General features: G+C 41.7%; 1 protein-coding gene and 1 non-coding gene across 6 annotated transcripts in view; both read right to left on the reverse strand.

Annotated features, from left to right (window-relative positions):
- The window catches only part of SCHIP1 (schwannomin interacting protein 1), a 525,056-nt gene that overhangs the window by 88,197 nt on the left and 410,434 nt on the right, over positions 1-26,425 (reverse strand). For 3 of the 5 annotated variants that reach the window (XM_020791782.3, XM_020791781.3, XM_020791783.3), the window contains one exon: positions 20,759-21,532. In XM_020791782.3, the coding sequence (XP_020647441.3) occupies positions 20,759-21,532 (774 nt within the window). Of the gene's footprint in view, positions 1-20,758; positions 21,533-21,699; positions 22,087-26,425 lie in introns of those variants that run through there. The other 2 variants (XM_020791784.3, XM_072996129.2) reach the window with 2 other exon arrangements.
- LOC144588534 (U6 spliceosomal RNA) lies at positions 10,810-10,918 on the reverse strand. Its single transcript, XR_013544140.1, has one exon. It is a non-coding gene; the product is annotated as a U6 spliceosomal RNA (small nuclear RNA).

Genomic DNA, 26,425 nt, shown 5'->3' on the forward strand with positions numbered 1-26,425 from the left:
GATGGAGGATGATGTAACTGAAAGATCCTCCACACAAAATTCCTTTGAGCACACATAACAGGGACAAAGCTTTGTCAAATCCATTCTCTCCAACATCTAGCTTTTTAGGTGAGAGGGTTTATTTTACACTGTCTTCCAGAGAAAAGCATCCATTCATATTAGCACCATGCAACAGCAGTGCTGCCCAGACATAGGTTTACCATGCTAGCAAGAAGGAGGTCACCTGAAAAAGACGACAGGGTTCTTATAACATTACCTGATGTAAAGAACAGACATGGTAAACCTCCACAAGGCTCCAATCCATGGTACTTAAAGGACTGCTCCAATTGTCCACAGTCTTTGAACATTTTCTTTTTTTTTTAATTATTGTTTTTAAAATACTCAAACCACCCTCTTTGGTCCTCTAACAGCCACCCCTCCTTCCCCAAATATATAGTGTGGGTCGCTGTGGTGATCTACCTTGTGGCCCCTGTTTTATTTGGCCCTCACAAGGGATCACATCCTTTTTCCATCATGCTGCCACCAGGTATTCTCCTAATACCAATTATGTTATGCACGTGTGCTGCCAACACTGAGGGTTATTGAACTTAGGAATCAGAGGTTTAATTAACAAATCTTCTTTTATTGTCAAGTAAATCATAAAGGAAAATCACATATGAACTGTATCAGGTATTAACACGTATTGGATCATGTAGGCAATCACTTTTATTCCAAACTGCTGTATTATTTCAATCAACATCTCTCTTATACTGCTTATAATTTCATTCCTGCTTGTTCAATATTGTTTAACCTTCTCAATTCTCTCTCCTAACACTCTCAGCTCAATTCTCTAATCCTTTCCTTCTCTCTGCTAAACCCTAACTGCCATTTCACATCTCCAACTGTCTAATTCTGCCCCTCCTGCCCTATCCCTTTAAGGGCTACATGAAGCCCATCCATGGTGCAGAAGAAGACATTTCAGCTGGGACAGTTGGTTGCATGAGCTACACCTGCTGAAATTCCTTCTTCCAAACAACTATCAAAAATGTATGAGCCTTTCCTCCAGTCTCATGTGTCCAATCTAGATTTAAATGGTGCTAACCACCCACTTTTAGGGACGTGGTGGCACTGAGGGTTAAACTGCAGAAGCCTCTGTGCTGCAAGGTCAGAAGACCAGCAGTCGTAAGATCGAATCCACGTGATGGAGTGAGCTCCTGTCGCTTTTCCCAGCTCCTGCCAATCTAGCAGTTTGAAAGCAAATAAAAATGTGAGTAGATAAATAGGTACCAGTGGGAAAGGTAATGGTATTCCGTGTCTAGTCGTGCTGGCCATGTGACCATGGAAACTGTCTACGGACAAATGCTGGCTCTACGGCTTGGAGACGGGGATGCGCACCGCGCACTAGAGTCGGACATGAATGGACTAAATGTCAAGGGGAAACTTTACCTTTGCCTTAACCACCCACTCTACAGCACCCATCAGTTGTTCCACTTTATCCTTTAAAATACGGGATTGGACAGTTGAAAAATCTGTATAGATAAAATTCTACCATCTCTTCTTCCTGCAACCTCCTCAGAGGTTCATTCTGAACAATGTGGTACATGGGAAGGTATTCCTTGGAAGGAGACTTTGGGGCTTTTAGACACACATGCAAACATGAAATCTGAAACAAAATGAGAAGAAAGTGGCTGTCCCTTTTTTCTTAAATGTAATAACCGAAGAACTCAAAATGAAACAAACATAAACATTTTGATTGTGTACATCCCTAGTCACATGTTCTAGGCAGCGACTACTCACCAAACCTCTGCAATATAATCAGTACCATATTTTCCATGTATAAGACTATACTTTTGTCTAAAATCTTTAGACTAAAAATTGAGGGTCATCTTATACACAGGAGTAAGCTGAGGAGAGAATAAGAACAAGTGGAGGGGAAAGCAGGGATCAAAGCAATCCTGCAGCGCTTTGATCCCTTTCCCCCTACACTTGCTAAGCCCCACTCAGATTTCTTAATTTTGGATTAGAAAAGTAGGGGGCATCTTATACACGGAAAAATATGTTATTTTTTTCCTTTCCAGAGAATCAACTTTCCAGTGGTTCATCTCAAAACACTCCTCTCAAAACCTGCTGAGTAATTTTCCCTTACAAATACAGAAACTGACGTGTTGACCAAAAAATGAAGTTCAGAATTCAGACTCCATATCAAAGTGATGACTTTCTTAACGGATGTTAAATGTACACAAATATACGAAGAGTCGGACACAACTAAACAACAACAACAACAACCTTCCCTCTGGCACAATGTTACAAAAACCAAGCAGAATGGCTGAGATAAGGAATGGGAAAGAGAAGAATAGCAAAAAGGAATAAGATCTTAAAAATCGTTATGATCCATACCACCCCAGTTTTGATGGCGCAAGGAGAAATAGGAAATATTTAAAAGGTGACACTGCATTGCGGCACAAAACAGCCACTATTCTGGCGGAGAACAAAGAAAGTGGGCGTATTTAGGACTTCCATTGTAATGAAAAGTCTAGATGTGAATGTTGGCTTCATTCTGTTCTCTCTGAAACTTATATGGCCCTTTCCTAGGTGGAAACCATATAACTGCTAGACAGTTTAGTTCTTCAGTCACCAGGCGGTTTAGCCTATTGACCTTTTCTACCTATCATAAATTATCTACAAATTTAATACAATTTGTAGATAATTTAAGATATGTAGAAAAGGTCAATAGGCTAAACCGCCTGGTGAATGAAGAACTAAACTCATTCCTAGCAGTCTGTAGTCCTCCAATTTACTTCTGGATGGCTAGATCCGGGATCCTTCAAGTAATATGGAAAGCAGAGACCCACAAACAAAGTCCAAAATCCAAATTTCACATCAAGGCAACACCTTTCTTAGTCCCACTTAACAATTCAAAAGGCACAAAATTATGTGCAAGCTTTTAGGGTTAGTATCCTTTCTTCTGCACAGCATTCCAAAACCCAGAGAGACAGAGAAGCAGGGAAAGGGCAGAACAGCAACAAAAGAACAGACCTGAAAAGTCTTTATGTCTGCTTCCTGTTCAAGAAAGAAAGAGAAAGGGGGAGGGGGAGTGAAGGACCTCAATGGCACTATAAGACCTCTTAACATGTCACAACTGTCTTCATCCTTATTTGTGGCTTAAGGTAAAGGTAAAGGTTCCCCTTGACAATTTTTGTCCAGTCGTGTCCGACTCTAGGGGGCGGCGCTCATCCCGCTCTTCAAGCCATAGAGCCAGCGTTTGTCTGAAGACAATCTTTCCGTGGTTACATGGCCAGTGTGATTTAGACACGGAACGCTGTTTACCTTCCCACCGAGATGGTACCTATTTATCTATTCGTATTTGCATGCTTTTGAACCGCTAGGTTGGCGGAAGCTGGGACAGGCGACGGGTGCTCATTCCGTGGTGTGGATTCGAACTTACAACTGCTGGTCTTCTGACCCTGCAGCACAGGCTTCTGCGGTTTAGCCCACAGCGCCACCACGTCCCTTTTGCGCCACCAGCTTAACTGTTTTGAAAAACTCTACTGTAGCTTTATATGGGCCATGCCGCTTTTGTGCTTGTAATATTTATTTTATCCTGTTGTGTTAGGTACCCTGAGGACTTTGGGCATGGTGAATTGTATTTATTATTTATAAGCTTTGTCAGCAGCAGTTAACCTGTTAGCTCTGGACATGCAATTATTCCCAATACAAAACTAGCTTGGTATTTCCAACGCTGATTACTCCATATGGAAGATATGTCATGCTTCAATGAACCCACGTTTTCATTAAATCTCTCCCAGTTCACAAACAATTGTTCAAAAAGCTTTACTATACTGCCTAATATTATCACCAATTTTGGGTGTGCTGTCACGTTGCATGATTAAAAATTAAAATTTATGCCTTCTTTTTCATAGCCTTTTTTGGTGCAACAGATTTTTGGGCAAAACCACCGTACTTCATAGTAGTTTGGTAAACAACTGTTTTGTAGTATATATACCAGCCGAGGTTTACAATTGACATTTCTCTATCCTCCCCTTCTATCTGTCCTAAAATGCTCTTTCTGCTGAGTATTTCTATCCCTAAACATAATAGGGTTTAAATTAGTATATAACTGCAGTCTCATCACCATTGCTCCTTATCTGTGTTTCCCATACTATTCCCTTTTATTATCAAACTTTTCTCACTGTCAATCTCACTGAAGGCATAGACCTATCTTCTGAAAAAAATGGTAGGGACTTTGTAGAGAGCTGGATGCCAGGCTGCAGAGCCAGTGGATCATGAGCTGAATTCCCACTATGCCTCCTGGAAGAAGAGGCACCTGTGTAACCGTAGACAAACTGCACAGCTTGTGTTTGAGTTTAAATCTGATCACATTTAAGTTCACATCTGAACAAACCCAGACACTTCCTTAAGGTAGCAGACTATAAAATTTGCTCAAATTACATATAAAATGCAGGCTTGTGTCTACTGTAAATTGGAGTTCATACAATTCAAAATCATTAATGAGAGTGGAAATTGTTACATTGACTTGCATAGGAGGAAAGGAATGCCTATTGTCTGCTTTCAGAAAATAGAAGATTGATCATATTTTGCAAAATATATTCCAGTTTTAATGTAATGCATAGCTACTTCCCCTTCAGTTATTTCGGCAATAAGCATAACAATTTTCGCTATCACAAACTAAATTTAGATGACATTTACTGTTGATGCAACTCAAATAGCTTTATCAAGTCATCGTTCAATACACAATCTTTCACTATACACAGTATGAAATTGTCACTTACCCAACGATGATGAAGTGCAGTCAACTGATTTTCAGCCATATTGCATAGTCAATAGATAATCTGCAGAGTATGCTTATGTAGCGATGCTCATCCATTTATAAGTCAACACAGAATTGTATAACTTTTGATAGTATTAAGATGACCATGCAGTGAAATGAGCCCAAGTGCTTGTATAACAATGCCTAAATCACCTATAGTTGCTATACGTCAGTCTAAATGGCAAGTGTTGCGGTTTACAAATATTTTTTTCTGAAGACATCTCTTCACTGAGCAACAAACACCTTAATAAAGAACTCTGCCAGCCTCATTCAACCTTTGAACTGGGTGAAAAGTGGCCAAAGTACACTGCCTCCTGCCACGACAAGCTTCCTAAGATATTAGTCCTGTACTTCAAAGCTAGTGGCAGAATTTCTGCACTGACATGTAGGGCAAAAATCTAAGTTTACTGGGGAATAGAATCATTTTAATACCCACTCCCAATTTGCAAAAATATAAATTAATTTAGGAGATAGATACTTCTAAATTTTTAAAAAGAATATACCTTTACAGGCATCCACTAGAGAGAGAAAAACAGTTGTGTTAATGGTCATCAAGTAATTTGGCAGGGGACCATTTTACATGGGGCATAAGCACGACACAAAAGATAGCAACATAGCCAACTGTCTTTCCACTGTCCAACATCAGCCTGAACAGCCAAGGGGATGGAACAGGACAGAGAGATCTGTCAAAGGGAGATGAAGATACGCCAGAAATAAGCTTGTGGACTGCCATTGTAACCCTTTATGCACTAGGCAGGAAGAATTTAGGTTGAAATCAAGTCCCTACCATTAAAATCAGGACAAATGACAGTTCACTTTCATGTTCTCCAAATTAGTGATGGGCATCTCCCATTAAGAGAGGGGCTATATCTCTCCACAGAACCACTGGGACGTACATACAGTCACAGCCTTTAAAAACTGCTTTTACTGGAATCAAGACTGCCTTGACTCAGCTTGGAAGTAAGGTGCACCCTTCCTGTGTGCCACTTTTCCCAACAACATCATCAAGATTTTAATAGAAGCAGAAGGGTGGGAATACAATGCACAGATTGTACCTGAGCAAAGTCAGTCTTATCCAACTGTTCCTGCATTGAGCATGGAGTTGGACTCAATAGCCTTATACAGTAGGTCCCTTCCAAATCAACTATTCTATGATTCTATTTCCTGCTATACTTCAGTTTTGCAGGAAACCCAACATCTCTCTAATTCAAAAGAAAAGAGAATTAGCTTTCTGCAGGTGCTGTCATACAACCACAAAATATTCTTTAGATGATATGGTCTCAAAACCACAGAGAGCCTGAAGTTTAATGGGTGAAGCTAGAAGGAGTCCTTCAGAAATACTTGCAATTACCATTGTTTTGAATATAAAACATAAATAAGCCATGACGATTTACAGTTTCTCACTCATGTCCACAATAACCTGGCCCAGGCAAGAATACTGATTGAAGTAGAATCAGGATAGAACTCTCACCGGAAAAAAAAAAAGGTATTTCTTCCCGCAGTGCATATTTAATATATAAAATTCCTTACTGAAAGACAACTGACCCATTTCTAGAGGACTTTCATTGACTATTAGCTTCCTTGACAAAATACAACCTGAATATCAATAGCAGTTGTTGGGGGAGAACAGTGGGAAGAGGGCTACTGGATTGATAGTATCAGACTGAAGATATCAGACTGGCCATTGTGAAAAATGGAACTTTGTTTTCATTCAGGAGCACTTGTCTTAAACTCTTAGTTCACAATTGCTCCCTTTATCTAAGCTCTTTAAACATAAAATTAAGTTAATAATTTCAAATAGACTATGAACAAAAAAATTAGTAAAAATTATTTTAAACTCATTCTATAGCATGGAATCCGAAAACAGAAAATCTGTTCAGGTGCATGTGCACACACATTCATGCAAGTTGCTACTCTCAGACTCTGGAACTCCCTCCCACAGGAGGCCAGACTGGCCCCATCTTTGCTGTCCTTCCACAAGCAGATAAAGATATTTCTCTTCAGGTGAGCTTGTTCCTCAATGACTGGATGCCTGAGTGAGATTTTTTAAATGGATTGTTATGCCTAGCTTTGAATGTCTTTTTAGTAGTGCTTTTTTACACCATTTCTCAGAGTGGTATTTCTTTGATCCTTTTTAGTATTTGTATACTCACTGTTTTTAGCTTTAAATATTGTGTTTTAATGATGTAAGCCGCCTTGGGTCCTTTTTAAGGAGAAAGGCAGGGTAAAAATATTGTATTTAAATAAATTAATCCACATGTTCATATACACACATACAATGCATATGTGTATATATGTTATATGTAAATACTGTATTAATACCCCCTTGGAATTCCTTCACACACATGAAGCCTATGAGGGAGCCAATGCTCTGTTTAGTGGTCCCCCTCTAAAGAATAAATCAAAACCTTCTGAAGATAATGTTGATTTTGTTAGAAATATTATTGATGTTGGAAATATAAGGTTACTTCCTATTCACCCAAGACAATCTTATTAAACACACTACCAAGCATACTAAATCATGCCAAGATGTGTTTGCGTTTCCCTCTAATGCAAGCTAAAATCTTGGGAGTTGGTTGTAAAAAAAGAGATAATGGCAGCAGTTTTCCACCACTGAATGGTATTACAGTATTTCACATTTGTTTCCATGAAAGGTTCGGAATAATGTTTCTTCTAAAAGACTGAAACTGGCAGAAATGGAATAAAAAAGCACTAAGCAACTTACCTATCGATCACATTTGAGTACTTTGCAACCAAGGGTACTACACACTGGAACGTTTTGTGTTTTAACTCAAAATGGGAGCAACATAGTTTCCAAAAATTTACTGTTTATCCTTAGTTCTAAGCTACTCATGTGAGATGGATGGATAAGACCGGGTTTTTGCTCCAAAAAAACCATTATGGCTTATTTTCAGAGGATGTTTTATTTTTTCATGTACACCAATCTACATTTATTCAAATACAGTCATGTATTTGAATAAATGTATGTGGCTGGTTGCTGCATACATTCTTCTGGTTGCTGCACAATGGTGGAAGGTGGGGTTTCATTAAACTGCGGCTTTTTGGGGGGGGTAGGGATTACAGTATATTACAAGCATCTTGAAAAAATATACTAGGGCTTATTTTCAGGTTAGGTCTTATTTTCAGGGAAATGATAGACAGACAGACACAGACAGACAGACAGTCAGTCAGTCATTTTCCACATGACATGTTTTAAAATAAAGTGCTTCCCTCAAGGTAGGGTTTTGTTTTTGCCATTAAGAATTAGGCAGGCCAGGACAGGTTGAATATGGTTATCTGACCCATGAAGTTTCCCACCCTGAATTAAAATATACATGACAAGGCAGCCACATACATTTTATCCATGTGAACCTCTACGAGGGCAAACATGTTAGCTCTCTTGCACCAAAATCAAAGGTCTCACAGTATTCTTTTGTGGCTGCAATTCACAAAAACTTGTGCAAAATAAAACACATTAGTCCTGAAGTTGCCACAAGACACTTTTTTGTGTCTATCCCATTTGCATCCAATGGCTGGAGCAGGGATATCTAGTCTTAACATGGAAAGGCACACAAAAGCATCATATGAGTGGACAAGATTTGAGTGGGAAAAGCATGACGTGACGGTCACGATAAAATACCAGTCCCCTTTGCTGCTTACAATATTTGTCTTCGAAAGTGCCAACACCAAGGGAGGCCAGAAATCCAGAACTAGAAATTGAGCATTTATTGTCCTGTCTCTCTTATTGCGGAAGAAGCTACAGTTGGTGGCTCACCAAGAACTATCACTGCTGACCGTCAGAAAATGTTAAAAATTGCTATCTTCAGGATGGCTTTTAAAGCTCTTACACTTGAAAACCTGTAAGCATTGTGATAGCATTTACCATGTCATTCTAGGTTTAGGTAGTTGGGAAGTTAGACTGCAGTTTTAATTTTAATTTAACTGTTTCCATTTCAGTGGAGGATATGATGCCTTTTATATCTTTATTACTATGTCTGTCCATTTGTTGCTCTCAAATATATTTAATGGTTGATTCTGTTCTTGACTGCAATTTAATATTCTGGCTGTTTGTTCACTACCCAGAGAGTGCCAATTCATTATCGGTTGGTATAAAAATGAAATAAATAACTCAATCTCCACCCACAGAACCACTGCAACGGTCCATGAGGAAAATCACAGAAAAAGAAGCTGCGTGATGTAATATATCAGTCTGCCCACAGAGGTGAGGGCAAAATTTTGAGATTTTGACAAGTGGGTGGACAGCTTCACACTTCTCTTCAAGTTAAAATACTAAATATGTCCAAATCCATGGTTAGCAGATGAACCCTCTGCCCTATAAAAATGGCAAGCTCCTATGTAAAACAGCTCAGCTTCCCAGTAGCAACTAAAGGATAGCTAGGAATTTTTAACATCATAAGCAATACTGAGACCAACACAAACTTTGATGAGAATGCTTTCTACTAGGTCCCTGTAATGGCTACCCTAGTAAAAAAGGAACACAGCAAAAAGCACTCTTGTACTTGGAGCTAGTGATTGAGACCAAGTAACTGAGAATGGGGTTTTTCCTTCACAGTATATTTAAAGCAAGGATGGCCTTCAAGATGTTGCTCAACTGCCGCTCCCATCAACCCCGCACAGTACAGACAGTGGTGAAGAATGTTGCAAGGTACAATCCAACATCTAGAATCCAACACACTTTGCCCATCCTATCCTTAAAAGATGCATATCCTGGAAGGGTGTGATTTTGCTGTATGGTGTGAAAGACCTCCACTTGAAGGGATGCACAGCACAAATCCAGTTTAAAAGTTAAAAGACGAAATCCAGCAGCATGTCACAACTAGAGAAGGCTCACAGAATCAGTGGGGTTTTGGTTAGTCAACTTCTCTGTAAGTTCCACTGATTCAAACTGACCCACTCGAGCAGGAAATTATTGCTAGATTTCAGAGAAAGAATTTAAAGAAAGGAGTACAGGTGCCTTGAAGTTCCCTCGCAAACTACATTTCAATAGCAGACTCAACTAGCATGCAAGTCCCCCACTGTGGTTACAGTCTTGTACTAAAACTATGTCATCATCTTTAACTTTGTGTCTATGCAAATGAAGTAACATGTGGAAATCTATGGCTTTCTTTTGGTTATGTTTTCCCTTTTTTCACAGTGTCTATGTGGTCCCTCTACCACCCACCCTACAGGATCAGGGAGGAGACTTACTTGATGGCGAGGGTGGTGCCATGCTCAGTGCTGAGTGCCTGGGCATGAGCTGCCCTTTGAATTCCCACATTGCCTTGATCTGTGCAACACAGGAGCCATGGAAAGAAATTAAAATGAGCTTAGGACTCCTGCCATCAGGTAGAGGGAACTCAGGGAGAGCAATGTACTACAATGTAGTCTGTCAGGACTTTGGGATGTTAGCAACTTCTGGAGGACACCATGTGTTGATTTGAGGCTTGTTTCCTAAACTGGGGCTTGTTCTTAATCAACTGTGGCCAATGGCCAGCTATGTCACAGAGCTCTGTAGGAACAGGAAGCAACAAGGATTGTAACATGGGCTCCTTTGGTCATAAGGCAGATTGAAAGGATAAGGAAGCTGTTCACATCACATACACTCCTTTTCATGGGTGAGACTCCCAATGACTTCCAATGGCTGTGCTACTTCCAATACAAATGCAGACATGTGGGTTCTTTTCCCCCATTCCATTGCTGCCATAGTCTCCCTTCTTCATCACTCAGAGCTGTGCATGAGCCATTTCCCACAGGCCCGAGCTATTGAATACTTTGTCCCAATAGCAAGATGACTCTTGGATACCTGTGAGTACTCAGAATGAAGGAGGATGAATCTCTGCAAAGACAACTACCAACGGAAACGCTGCTTTTTACTTGGGCATCCTTTCTTGCTGCTGACACGAGTCCCTTTTGCTAGTTAAGGCAAGCAGAGGTACGATTCTGCTGGGAGTCCCACTGTGGAATAAGCTTACTTTCCAAGGCACCCTGAAATAACACAATACTGTACTTTGCTTTGTCTCTGCCTGCCATTCTGTCTGCCTGTGGCCCAGATGAATGCTAATCTTCTCTGTATCATTCCAATTTTAGTATACGTGCTGCTGACGTGAGCACTCGTCTTAGCTTAAAATGTCCACTGTCACTTTGCACTGCCTCCACTTCTTTGATTGGTCAACCTTAATGTAAAAAAATAATAATAAATAAAATACTGGAAACCTTGCTTCTCCACCTATATACAACATGGCAGCAACTAATCTCAGGAGTCTTTGCTGAGGAATGCATAGAACACCATGCTTTTAAGATATAACCCACTTTGAAGGAAGCCTAATGGAAAAGTAGCTGATAAATATTAATACAAGGAAATAATCCAAGGCTATATTTTGGTCTTGTCCTAGCCCTATTAGTAATGCTCCTAAGTTTAATCTTGCCATTATTTCTAGAAAAAGTAATATACAATTTCATTTAAACTTTTAAAAAATAAAAAAATAAATAAAGAATGACCGTGGTATTAGTGTTAATGAAGCAATTCCCTTCCCCAGTAACTTTTTTCTCTCACTACTAGTACATTATCTCTCACTACTAGTACAGCCTGTCAAATCTGCAAAGATCTCCTCCAGCACCACACGTCAAACAAATCATTCTTTTCCTGACCGTACATACCTACTGTACAGCAGTGGTTCCCAACCTTGGATCACTAGACATTTTTGGACTGCAACTCCCAGAAATCCTGGTCAGCACAACTGCTTGTGAAGGCTTCTGAGAGTTGTAGTCCAAGAACGTCTGGGGACCTGAGGTTGGGAACCACTGCTGAACAGACATCAAACATGTCTGTCCCATAATGTGTTAAACAGCCCTTATACATTCTTACAAATTACCCATTACAAAAAATGTATTAAATAGAAAATCTATACCTAAATATTTACTGTCCCTTTCACATAGCACAGAGAAGACAAGTGCATCAATACACATTAAACATGCATACAGTGACTTAGATGATTTGACACCATGTATTTTTAGCTCAGCTTTAAAAACCAGTTAGCATATGAATTAGGGATGAAATACAAAAAAGTCAGCCATTAATTCTTTTTTTAAAAAGTCCATTATGAAAAGTGCTTTTTTCAAAACAAGACCAGCCTGGTTTAAATGAATTGATTCAATATAGCTGATCATACAATTTGTTAACTAAAGCTTCTAGGAACAGCTACAACAAATCTGTATTTTCTAACATGACTGGCAGATTTAATAAACCAAGACCACAGCAAAGCTACCATGCCACATCAAATTTTGAAACACATATGAACAGGAGAAAAATAAAAGTCTGTTCCATACTGACAAATTTAGCATTCATGCATTCCTCCCCCAGGTGATTTATATGTTGCAACTGAACAAAATGGAATTGCTTGTCTTCCAGACAGAAGCCAGGATGCTACAATTGTTGTAGGAGAAGCAGATTAAGTGGTAAAGGGAATCTTGCCAAAGGGACATGAAGAACTGTAATCTCCTTCCAGCACAGGCAGCAGAGCAGAGAAGAATTCACTTGTACAATATAAAGGCTGCATAACCAGAGAACGCCTGATTTGCTGTTTTTAAGTCCCCAACCAGCATTTACTTCTTCCATTTAAGAGCTATTGTTATTACATTCTGTGAGAGTTCAAACTTTACAGATAACATCCTACACAAGTGGCACGCAACTAGAAGAGAACTCTTATTTTTATTAGATTTCAGCATTTTCTAACAAAAACAACCCTGTTTTTATGTAGTTCTTTTTCAGTGTTTGAACTGTTTCCCATCTACTATCGCAATCATCCTTACAACAGCCCTGTAAATTTGGTCAGTAATGTAATACCAATTTTACAAACAAAGCTAGGGGACTGACATGAGATCTGAACCACAAACCTCTCAACTCATGCCTCCGAAATATCAGGGATGGGCATTCTATGTTCAGGAAACACACAAAGGTTAACCCTCATTAAACTGTGAGTGAGATGGATGGTGATCATATGTAAACCACTGAGTTTCTGAACCAGGACACAGAATTAAAATGTAATAAGCTTTCCACACAAATTATCAGTCAGATAAAGGCCAGTGATGTGTTCCAGTGTATACCCAAACTCTATGTTACTGGAGCAAGAAAAACAAAATCAAGAACCTTGCCTGAATATCTACTTAGGCATCAGTACAGATGCCAGCAAACTAAGTAACTCACTCACTCACTCACTCACTCACTCACTCACTCACTCACTCACTCACTCACTCACTCACTCACTCATTCTTTCATTAAATTTCTACACTGCCCCATGAGCACCTATGCAACATTCTGGGTGGTGAACAAGCTAAAAATAAAACAAACAAACAATAAACCAAACAATAGCATAAAACAAAATAGGAAAAACATTTCAAATACACAAACAGGTAGTGCAGCCCTTTAAAGAAAGGAATAAAATAGTAGGGTATAGAATAGCAGGCCAGTGGCAAAGGGAATCATAAGAGGCTGCCATCAAACACATCTCTAAAGAGCATCATTTTCAACAGCCTCTTAAATGTAGGCAGGGAGGGGACCTGTTGTTTTCAGTATATAAATAACTGGATCAGGGCTTGCCAACTTTTTTTATCTGCAAACAACAGGGAAAAAAGTTGGCAAGCCCTGATCCAGTTATTTATATTTACAAAATGCCATTAGAGATGTTTTCCCACCGTATAACTCTATGCAGTTCTGGCAAAAATGTCTATGAAAAGAATGACAAGGGTATGTTGAATAACTAACTGCCTTGTTCCCTTTGCTAGTTCTGTCTGGTATAGAAAGCACCTCTGACCTTCCATTGGTCCACATCGGCAGAGTAACCCAAGACCAGACCTTTTAAAAAACAGAGCCTCCTGCATTTCTCAAATCAATGCCCTTCTGACAGCCTACAATTCTCTAACTAACATGGTCCATTTCACCCCTTTGCTAATGATCTTCCTCTACAGCGTGAAGACTCGTCATTTTAATGAAGACTTTTGGCTTCTAAGCCCTTTAGTTTTGGAATCTTTTACTAACAATAGTAAATGCAATGTTCTCAGTAGTTTTTAATCTGATGTTTATTTCTGATATCTCTTGCTGTTTTTAACTGTATTTCATCCACCTCTTCCACTCCCTGTATTTTGCTGGCAATCCACTGTGCTGTATTTTTGTTCATTTCGCCTCTTTGAACACCTAGGAAAGGAGGAGCCTAAGTACTGTACTAAATAAATGAAGTAAGTGGCTCATGGGCTATTCTGATAACAAAGGCATGTGGTGTCTGAATATAGATGGAAGAGCAAGGTAAAGGACACATTTGTGAATCTATGTAACAACTGAGGTGGGAGGGATTCTTCTCCCCAGTCAGATTTGTAATCTCCTTGGCTTTTCCCCACTGCCCACTACAGTACTGTACTGTGAAATGCATTATGCAACATGCACATCTTTCTGGACCAGAAATTCTAGAACTCTCCAAGAATTCCCCATAGCTACAAATCTGCCTGGGCTAGGAAGTCATAGGACTCCCAGGCAGAACCGGAGCAACTTCCTTTTTTAACAGGAAGCTACAGTGGACCCTCGACTTACAGATGGCTCGACTTACAGACTTTTCGAGTTACAGACTTCTCTGGCCGCAAAATTTAGGTTCGACTTGCAGCCGGAGAATCGACCTACAGACCAGAAAAAAAAAAAAAAAAACAAAATGGAACAAAAACGGCCGGTTACGGGATTAATCAGTTTTCAATGCATTGTAGGTCAATGGAGACTTGACCTACAGACTTTTCGACCTGCAGCCACCGTTCCAATACGGATTAATTCCGTAAGTAGAGGGTCCACTGTAGGCCAGAGCTAGGCCATGGAGTGGTCAAGCTAGGCCCTTCTCCTGGTGAGTGAAATGTTTGGTGTGTCTGAAGGTGTGGGTCTGTAGGCTGAAACTCCCAAAATCTGCCTGGATAATGTTGAAGAATTCTGGGAGTTGGTCCAAAAAAATCCAAAATGTCATATTTCTCCTGAAAGCAGAAATTTCACATATGTAAGCCGCCCAGAGCCGTGGCAATGTCACTAGATGGATGGGATAAAAGTATAATAAACAAGTAAATATATAACGAAAGAGTAAATTGAAGTACTTATAGTCCACAGTTTTAAATGAGTTCTTTCTTCCTATATTAACACAGTTATGACCAGCTGGTGGCAGCAGTATTGTTTTAACTCAGAAGATCCTTAATGCACTTGCACTTTCATTTGAGACTCATGGTTGAACCATTTTATCTCCTTTTATAATCCACAAACCATCTATTTGTAGCCTGATGATCCATCCATATAATGTATGTACCATGTTTCCCTGAAAATAAGATAGAGTCTTATATTAATTTTTGCTCCCCCCAAAATGCATTAGAGCTTATTTTCAGGGGATGTTTTATTTTACAATCATGTCATCTTCTGGCTGCTGCACAATGGTGGAGGGTGGGGTTTCATTTAACTAGGGCTTATTTTTGGGGTAGGGCTTATATTACGAGCATCCTAAAAAAATCATACTAGGGCTTATTTTCAGGTTAGGTCTTATTTTGGGGAAAACAGGGTAATACAAGACCTAATAACGTCATCCATGACAGGACGGATTCATATACTGTACCTGCCCATCGTCAAATTTAATACATGTTATACTTAATTTTTCAAAGAACAGGCCAGCTTCTATGCAAAACAATAAATGGGCACAAGCAATACACATACAAAACACACACCCCTGAGTCCTGTCATGGGAGAAAGGTGGCATAAAAATTGCTTTAAATAAATAAATAAATAAATAAATAAATAAATAAATAAATAAATAAATAAATAAATAAATAAATATTCTCTGAAATCAGCATATCTACTCTTAAAGCCTTAGAGACGGATTTCAAAGGGCAAAAGCAGAACAAGAATCCATCAATTAAACTCAATCCTATCTTCTGTGGCCTGAAAAGGGACAATTTTTTTCTATCTCATGCCATATGCTGATTCATTTGTGCAGGTATCCCTGTATCATTACCCTGGACTTGCGGTCCATAACACAGACAATTATGGAAGAGCTAGAAACCTTTGAAATGTGGATTTGCCCTATGATGCTGAACATTTCTTGAAACTGAGAGACTGACAAATGAAGAAATAATACTAAGTCAAAGAAATATTAAGACTAAGAATGTAAGTGAAGAAGCCATAAAACATCAAAAAAGGGGAGCAGAAAGCTAGAGGAACTCAGCCACATGATGAAAACTGACAAGAACAGATTGTTACAGCTGGTCATTCAGGACAAAACACATGGAGAAAGATACAGGTATGAGAACATCATATTGGCTGTGGATTCGTTGGATGAAGTGCAACAACATGGTTTAGAGTTGCCACATCCCAAATCGGTGTAGCCATGACGATATTCCACCTCTGGTAGGAGAGAAACAAAATAAGATAAAGCTGAAGAACTTGGCTGCAGGCCATGAGAACTTCTGCCCCATAAACCAAAACAGCAACTTCTTTGGAAATTGTTAAGACAATGATCACTGTTTGTACCTTTTGCATTTCTGTTTCTCTATTTCATCTTAGCCAGTGTATGGATAATCTGCCAGCAAAAGCAACACTCTACAGTATTCATCTGAGGAGGCAGGCTGCAATTCACATAGGCTTATGTGAAATGCCTGTTAATCTTTCAGGTGCCACAACCTCTTCCTGTAATACAGACTGCTACTCTCCTAGAACTATTTTTACCTGCAACTGTGATACCTCCCTAAAGAAAACCTGAGTGAAGAAACCCGAATGGGTTGGGCCCTCATACACCAATCAAATAATCTTCTTCTGATTTGTCTTCATCACAGTTGCTAAGATCCTTCTGATCCAGCTGCACATCATACGTTTGCAGAAAAAAACCACATTACTATGCATAGTAGAAACAGAGCCATGTGGCTCTCCAGATCATGTTGGATTGGATCATGTTGTATTGCAACTCCCATTATTTCTCATAATTATCTATGTTAGAGCTCTCCAACAACAGCTGCCAGGCCACCTGTTCTCTGCCCAGGTAATCCTCTTCTATTGAAAACACCCAAAACCATACCTCAAACACAACACTATTCACATTAATATCCCAGTTCTCCTACAATGAGCTCAAGCCCATCTCTCCTCTTTACCACTTGCATCCCCACAACAGCCATGGGCACCCAATGAGTTTCATAATAATCTTAGAACTGCAGAGCTCGAAGGGACCTTATGGATCAATGAATCCAACCCTTGTCAAAGAGGCAGAGTGAGGAATCGAACTCCCACCCTCTGGCTCTGTAGTCAGACACATGAACCACAAAGTTATCTAGCAGTTCTTGACCTATTACAGATGAATTTGAGTTTTCTGTGCCCTTGTCCCATACATTTACTATCTGTCTAAATTTGAGTAAAGTGTACTCCAGTGTTTCATGCATGAATCAATCACAGGATATTCTAGTTTAAAAGTCTATACAATTGTTTGGGACTGCGGCTTATATGAACCATTATGAAGTTCCTAGTTTCAAAGTATCCCCGTGCTAAACAATGCAGTTTGTCACTAAAGACATGACTTCCAGTTTAGACATCTGGAATATATGATTGTACAATCACAGTACATTACTGTACTACATCCATTTCTAAACGTCTGAATTAGGCTTTGGTAAGCATATTTACGGATCACCCCTTCCCGGATTGGTGCTGCCCCTTCACAGACTGCTGCCTTGTCGTGGTGAAGGGGGAGCAATTCAGAGAAGCTATGGGCTATGCTGTGCAGGGACACCCAAGATGGACAGGTCATAGTGGAGAGTTCTGACTAAACGCGGTCCACCTGGAGCAGAAACTGGCAAGCCACTCCGTTATCTTTGCCAAGAAAACTCCATGGACAGAAACAAAAGGCTGAAAGATATGGCGCTGGAAGATGAGTCCCTCAGGTTGGAAGGCGTCCAGCATGCTACTGAGGAAGAGCGGAGGACAAGTACGAGTAGCTCCACAGCTAATGAAGCGGAAGACATCAAGAAAGAGCTGATGAAGTGGTTGGGTCAAAGCCGAAGAACACTCAGCTATGGACAAACCTGGAAGTGAAAGGAAAGTCCGATGCTGCAAAGAAAAATACTGCATAGGAATCTGAGTGGGAAAAACTGTACAGTACAGGGATACAATCTCAAAAATGATAGAATGATTTCAATACGAATCCAAGGCAGACCTTTCAACATCACGGTAATCCAAGTTTACGCACCAATCATCGATGCTGAAGAGGCTGAAATTGACTAATTCTATGAAGACTTACAACACCTTCTAGAACTGACACCAAAGAAAGATGCCATTATAGGGGACTGGAATGCTAAAGCAGGAGGTCAAGAGATAAAAGGAACAACAGGGAAGTTGGGCCTTGGAGTTCAAATGAAGCAGGGCAAACGCTAATAGAGTTTTATCATGAGAACAAGCTGGTCATCACAAACATTCTTTTCCAACAACACAAGAGGCGACTCTACACATGGACATCACCAGATGGGCAATACCAAAATCAGATGGATTATGTTTTCTGCAGCTAAAGATGGAGAAGCTCTATACAGTCAGCAAAAGCAAGACCTGGAGATGATTGTGGCTCTGATCATCAGCTTCTTATAGCAGAACTCATGCTTAAACTGAAGAAAGTAGGAAAAACCACTGGGCTAGTCCTGAAGATGAGACTCCAATACTTTGGGCATCTCATGAGAAGAGAAGACTCCCCGGAAAAGACCCTGATGTTGGGAATGTGTGAAGGCAAGAAGAGAAGGGGACGACAGAGGATGAGATGGTTGGATAATGCCATTGAAGCTACCAACATGAATTTGACCAAACTTTGGGAGACAGTGGAAGGCAGGAGGTCCTGGTGTGCTCTGGTCCATGGAGTCACAAAGAGTCGGACATGACTTAACTAAACAACAACAACAAGCACATTTAACTTTACAAGTTATGTTAAGGGAAGAGAATGCAAATATGGGTTTGCACCTTACTGTGCTTTTGTGGAATCCTGTAATTCCTAAGCATGCATCATTAGAGTTTATTTTTATATCTTAGAGTGTTATAACCTATATTAAACTAGAAAACCAAATACCACTGAAAGAGATGTCTTTCCCTTACGAACAAACAGCTTTCACATTCATAACACAAGTGACAATATATTAATTCTTGCTGACAAGCAAAATTGGGGCCTTTTACTGCTCAAATCTCACATTCTGAATCAGGATACCAGTACAAATGAATGAAACATTTTGTTCAAACTCACTGTAAAACACTTGGCTGTCTTCAAAAATGTTATAAATGAAAAAGCAGAAGCCAAATCTACCAACAGAGTCCTGGGCATGAAAGTGTCTGGCTCTTAAACCTTGAATACAAATAACATTTTTGCTTGACTGGAAGCAGTCCATTTTTAGAGCAATGTTAAGAAATCTAATCTCACCCAGCAGCATACAAAGCCAGACGTTTCAATCCTTCTGTAATCTCTCTAAATTCTCTTATCTACAGACTAAATAGTCTTTCCCAAAACATATACAATGGCCAGAACTACAACATAATCACAGCAAAGTGTCACCAGCATCTCCCACGATGGAATCTACACCTCCTAGCGTTTATTATTATTAAAGTGGCTACGAGATACAGCTATGTTTTCTGACTTTCCATGATGCATTTTTAAAAGAATCAACTTAAAATACAACATGGAACTCAAACCCATCCCTCCCCTCAAACAGAGAAAAGAGGCGCCCCCCTCCAATACTTTACTTTAAGGCTGTACTCAAAGACAAGACTATATATTTATTTTATTCACTTGTTCAAAATATTTTGCCCTGCCTTTCTCCTAAAAAAGGACTCAAATACACCCAGTGGCCAACCAGGTAGCAGCTATTAAAAGAGAACATCCAAGGCATGGGAGGGGGAAGGAATGTTCACTCTCAATTCTAAAAAAGAAACAAGCCCCCTTTCCTGTCCCTTTCTCTTGCTGGAAGCAGCTATGCCAATTACTCTGCAAAATGAAGTTACTTATCCTCAGGCCCTGAAGCCAAAGTGCACTGCACCCAATCTCCGGAAGCTGGAGGCTCTGGATTTTTTTTGCAAATCACACCCAGAGGCAAAGTCTCAACATGACAAGCATATTGCGATGTTAGCACAGTCATTAGCAAGATTAAAGGGGGTCATCCTGAACAGGGCCAAGGTGCACATTTTATAAAAACAAATCCAGCAACTCTTGCTGTACCTTTGAAAGGCAGCAGCTGCCTAGGAAAGCACGCATGGGGACAGCCCGTGTCCTTTTTTTGTTAGAGCCAACCCATCCTGGGACATGTACCAGCTTGGCTAGGAATCCTGCCTAGGGTCCCCCCCCCCGCCCTTCTTCTCTGGATACCACCCACATTCTCTGGCTTCTTAAGAGACAGCCAGGTGTCCCTCTGCTAAGAGACAGGAAGAGGTTCGGAATCCCCTGCCCCTCCCTCACCACACAAAGGGCCACCGGCCTCCCTGGCCTTCTTATTCCCTAATCCTACAGGCCAAACCAGGCCAGGGTCAAGCAGCTCCATCCCTTGCTCAGCAAAGAGGCCACGGGCAGCAACAATCGCCTTTGCTAAGCTGAGTCAAAGAGAAGCTATTCTTGCTTTTACACAACACACCCACAGCCTCAAAGAACAGAGGCAGCTTCTCAAGAAGCTTCCATGGGGGGGGGGGGGAGAGAGAGAAAGAAGGGACGACAAAAACCATCCCAGTCTAAATCACCACCGCTGCCCGTTTTTTTTTAAAAAAAACAGCAACAAAGATCTCCTTCCCTCAGGGAAGGGAAATGACTCACTGTCTCCTCTCCCTCAGCAATTCCATTGATATGAAACACTTCTCTGCCGGTTCACCCTCACAGGAATCTCTTTGAAAATGGGGGGGGGGGAGGGAAGAGAGGGTGCGTAGGGAGGGAAAAGGATCCAACTTACGGAGGTGTAGCTACCCTTCTGGCTCCGGATCTCTTGCTCTTGACACTGTAACCCAGCCAGGTGCCTCTCCAGCGCTTCCCAGTCCATAGTGGGCAGCTGAGGCTCAGGCTCTTTCAAGCCCGAGGAGGAGTTCTCTAAGGGGTGGAAGGTCACCGGCGGGCCCCCATTGCTGAGCCGGGGCCCCCCTGCCGACGCCCCCGTGCTCCCCGGCGGCGGCTGGGCTTTCTGCAGGTGAGGGGTTTTCCTGTAACCTCCGCCGCCCCGTTTGGGTCCAGTCCTGCGGCCCGAGGGCACCACGTTGGCATTGTGCCGGAGGTCCAAGGGGTGGGGGCGATGGTGTCGGTGAGGCAGGGGCTGGTGGCTCGGGTCGTGCTGCGGGTGCTGGTAGTGATGCTGCTGATGATGATGAGGAGGAGGGGGGTTGCCGTTGGGTGCCGGCGGGGGCAAGGCGGGCATGGCCAGGCTGGTGCCCCGCTCTCCCTCCAGCTCCTGGACTAAACTCCTCCTGGCAAGGGCGGTTTTGGCATAGCAGGCGGCATAGCTCCCGTCCTCCACCCACACATCAATCTCCTTCCTCTTGGGGTAACCCTGGAAGTCGTCTTCGTCACCTTCCTCCTCCTCCTCTTCCTCCTCCTCGGAGTCCTCCAAAACAGCCAAGTCCAGGCTGGTAGGCGAAGGGGAAGATTTGCATTCCGAGCAAGGGGTCACTTTGCTGGAACTGGATGCCGAGCTGGAGCGGCTGCTGCAGGAGTCGCTGCCTAAATCCATGCCATCCTAGGGGCGAGAAAGAGGGCGAGAAAGAGACATCCAGCTGGTTAGAGGGAGGGGGAAAAGAAAGAAAGAAAGAAAGAAAGAAAGAAAGAAAGAAAGAAAGAAAGAAAGAAAGAAAGAAAGAAAGAAAGAAAGAAAGAAAGAAAGAAAGAAAGAAAGAAAAGACAGACTTCTCTTGCAAGGCGGCTGCTTCTGCTGGTGGAACCACAGCCCCGCCAGGCTCAGAAAACCCGACACAAGATTTTTCCTCCCCCTCGCTCCAGATGCTGCCAGGATCTTCAAGGCGAGAGATCCGCTTCTCCTGGGAAGGAAGGGAGGGCAGCTCTCCGCCACTTCCCCAAAGTTTCCTGCAAAGCCCCCACCCTCGCCCCACCTAGGCTGGCCGTTCGTAACTCTTTCCACCGGGGTGGGGTGGTGGGGGCGATGTCGACAAGGTGGAAGGAACGGCTCGCTTTACCCCACCTAGAAGTGAGTCAGGCGCGGCAGCAACGCCTTTTCCTGGCGCTCGCCTGGTGCGGCGGCAACGGCACCAACCGGAGCCGTGTGGAAGGGAAGGACACGCGCCGCCAACAGTTTTTTTTTCCAGTCCTGGCCCCGCAATGCCACCGGAAACTTCCCGGCTCCTTCGCGCTCCGCCGCGAATAGGGAGATACGCCGGCTGCGCACAGAAAGAGAGGGGAGGAGAATCGTTCAGAGGGAGCCGTTTCGCTCTCTCCCCCCCCCCCGCCTCGCCCTCACGCAACCGGCGTAAAAAAAGTGAGTGAGAAAATGCCGGCCCCACAGCGCCCCCTGCGGTACAGCCAGAGAGATCTTGGGAAAGGGTAATGCAGAGGAGAGGTGGGAGTGCACGCGGGGTCACTCTCCCCTTCCCCCAAATACAGTACCTGTAAATAAATACCCGTACAGTATACTGCATCTGAGCCTCTCCTCGCAGCGACTGCTCGATTTCCACCACCCCCTCAGGTTGTTGGCATTCACACGCAAACCCGCGTGTTTCAGCCCCTGGAGACAAGCAAACGTGCCTTGAACGTTTGTAGAATGCTTTTTCTGGAAGCCGACGGGTTAAGCAGAGGGAGGTCGCCCCCTCAGGAAGCAGAGTAGGTGGGGTGGGGATCATGAAAGAACAGTAAATTTTTAGTTATTTAAGTTACCATTAATTGTATTTTTACTGGCAGCAGGGTGTTGAAAGGCATGTGTACTTATATTGCTTGATTTGTTTGGGGGGGGACAGCATTTGCTGCTGTGCCTCAGACAGCGAAATATCTTGAGCTGGCCCTGCTTTCTCTTCGCCATTGAACACCTGCAGAGAGGGTGAGGATGGGCACTACTTGTGTTCCTGGAGAATAAATAATACTGGCATCAGTGGATCTTCCTTTTAAGTAAACATGCTTAGGGCTGTCACATCTTGTGAGTTTTCAAAACTTTAAAAATCTACAGTACAGTATTTGTAAGTTTCTTCGTCAGAACTTCAACACACTGAATGTCTTATAATCTGTGATATCTCTCAGCCTAAGGATTGGATGAACACCTCAGCTAAATCTGGCCTTTGAATCTGTTCAAAAATGTACAGAAAGGCCAGCACAAAGAGACCAAAGATGCATATAACCGAGCACTGTGTTTCTAATGGTGCTCAGCCAGGTGTTTCCCAGAAGATGATATGCAGATCATGAAAGCCACATGCTTCCTGTGGAGCTTCCCAACCTTACTGAATAGGGAGAGTCCACTGAAAAAAAAATCACAGTTAATGGCCGTTGGCAGACCTCATCTTCCATCAGTTTATGCAGTCCTTCCCCCTTGTGTGTAAAGTCATTCATCATATTGGTCAGTGATGTGAACACAAAGAAACACAGAGCTCAAATGATAATCTACATCAGTGCTGGAAAACATGTCCATCAGTCCCACCAAGTTCTGCTTGAATGCAGCTCCCATCATCCTTCACAATCGTCTAGAATTGCAATCCAACAACATCTGCAGTGACGCTCTACCTACTCTAGTACAAGCCTTGTCCATGCCAGAAATGCACTATTACAACACCCATGACAGGTTGCCATCCAATTTGTAAGAAACAAAACACAACAGCAACAAAACAAGTCGAGCATTCCAGGCACCTCAAGATCTGGGCACATTTCAGTGTTTTAGTATCCTTAAACTCATCATGCTCATGACTGAGCACATAACTCTCGGTGAGGCCTGACCAAAATAGAGTAGAAATAAACCATTATGATGCTTTGGTGAGGCCTCATCAGAAGCAGTTATCTGTATTGTGTGAAAATGTGCCCTCTTGTATCTGGCCTGAACATTATGTGGATCATTTTTTCTTGCATGACCTCAGGGAACAATATTCTTGTTAGTTTTGCTGTAAGCACACATTCTCCACATGCAATGAGGGGAGCACACTAGTGCAGTCCTCTGTTACTGCTTCCAACCTGCAAGCATTATAGTTTGAAGACGGGGAGCCAGCTGTACCCAGGTAGCCTCTCCATGTGAATGAGAACCCCTCCCACCCAAAAATTAAAAATATATATATTTTTTTTTAAAAAAATCCTGTTTCTGGCTTACATAGAAAGGCTTCCAGGGTACAGCACTCTCCCCCTCTCCAGTTTGTTGCTTTCATGCATTGAAAGTGATGACATGAGGGGACACAGCCAGTGCACTCCCCTCGCCATGTGTGAAGAACATGTAGCGCACAATTGAAGAGGACCACAGTATATACACAAGAGGTCCATTCTTTTCAGCTGCGGCAAAGGAGTTGGAACAGCTGCTGCTAGAGATGGCTGGCACAGAGTTGTGCCAGTCTCTCCAGTTCTGAAAGGCTGCTTGGCTACAATATTAAGGGGGTTGGGAAGAATTGTGCTCCTTCTCCATTAATGGCAAAGTTCAATTAATTAAATGCTTACAGTTCTCTTGCATCTTCCTTCAAGCTGCTCAAGGCAGCATAGACAGTCCTCCTGGGAGATAGGTCGGACCGATATACGGAGTGCTCCATCTAGTGAGCTTCATAGCCAAATGAGGATTTGAACCTTGGTCTGGTTAAACCCAGCAATGTAACCACTAAACCATAATGGCTGTCAAAGACGACAAGCCTACACCACTCAATAATTCCAGCTAATCTTATATCAAACTGTCAGTTGGGCCTAAGCCCTGCATAGCAACCAAGGTCAAGCAAGTCTGCAGTACGTTCAAGGTATGAACTGCTGGATAGCTCAGTGGTTTAGGCATCTGGTTGAGAGTTTGATCCCTCACGGTGTCTTCTTGAGATGATCCATAGGGTCCCTTCCAGCTATGCAGTTCTAAAATCATTATTTTAAGGTATTTCAGGACCAGAAGTCTTTTCATAGCAGCATGTTTATGCCTTGTGATGAGAGCACAACAGCAGTTAATCCTATTAATAGAATCTATGATGATTTACAGTATAATCCTAGATATGTCTACTCAGAAGTAATTTCTATTTTCCATAGGGATTGTTCAAGGTAAATATGCATAGGATTGAAGTCTTACAGTACAATCCTATGCATGTCTATTGAGAAATAGAAATGAACAACTTTAATTGGTTTGTGGACTTGAATAAAATTATTTCTAATATCAGAAATATTTCTTGCTTCCCTGGGCAGTAATCTTACTAGTAGGCTACAGAAAACATCTATACAGATGTTAACTCTTCATTGCAACGATAAATGGGAAAAGGTAGCTTGTGAAGGTTATTTTGATTTATACAGATCAATTTTTAACACCTATCCAAAGCTCTAGGCATCCTGCCAGCAGGTTTTTTTTAAAAAAAACTAAATCCATAACTTATAAAAAAATGGCAACTTGGCACTCATAATAATAAAGCATTTTTTCCAAGCAAGTCAATATTGGAAAAATATTTCAACTTCTTCCAAAATAATAGTAATAAATATAACAACCCCCCCCCAAAAAAAAACCCTAGTAAAGCAGCAGGGGGAGGGGGATCACATTTGTATTTCTCTCCAGGAAACTCTGCTGTACACTGTCCCTCACAAAACAGCCTGAGGAAATAGATGAGCAAGAAGCCCGGAAGGTCAACAGATTCAGACTTCTTATAAATCAAGGGAAGTTACACTAAAGACATCTTTGTTGATCACAAAACAGCGGTATAACTCAGGGCTACTCCCAACAGACGAACAGACTTGTAACATTCAGAAATGCATACTAAAACCTAACACTTTGATTGGCTTCAGAAACCAACTACTAGCCAAGAGAAAATACCTAATATTTCACTAAAATGTATAGTATTTCAGAAAGCAAAGCTGTGGTAAGATAGCAAAAAGGCAGTTATCTTACAACCACATACCTGAAATCAATGGGATTCACTCCTGAATAAAGATGGACAGGATTACACAGGAAAACCATAGCTTCTATGGGCTATGGGGCCATCATCATGTACTAGATTAGATTTGTATTCTTTTTTTTAAAACAAACCTTTAAGAAGTTTATCTTTTTGCATGTTACTGAATCTTCTATCTTTCTTCATAGTCACCCCAAATTATTTTTAATTCTTAAAAAAACACTACCAAGTTTATATTAAATTACCTTATCACTACATTGGTATACTAGTATAGCACTAGATTACCTCTGTATTACTCATGGAAAAAAGAGAGAAAAATTGATATGAAATAGAAACAACACTGACAAAGTCCAGTAGACTGCAGTGTTTCCATGGTATGTGTGTATGTTTGTATGTGTGTGGAGAATTTTGGAAAACTACCCCTTTTCTTTACTGCTGCGTAACCCTTTGGCTGCCCTCTCCCAGCAGCTTGATGGCAGACCATGAAAGGAGAGATCACCGGGGGGGAGGGGAATCAAAGGAAGGGTGGCTGTGGCATGGATCAAACCACAGATGAAGGGGTCAATGTGAATACCTAATCTAAATAGACG

The sequence above is a fragment of the Pogona vitticeps genome, chromosome 3 (genome assembly GCF_051106095.1).
Source record: "Pogona vitticeps strain Pit_001003342236 chromosome 3, PviZW2.1, whole genome shotgun sequence".
NCBI lineage: Eukaryota > Metazoa > Chordata > Lepidosauria > Squamata > Agamidae > Pogona > Pogona vitticeps.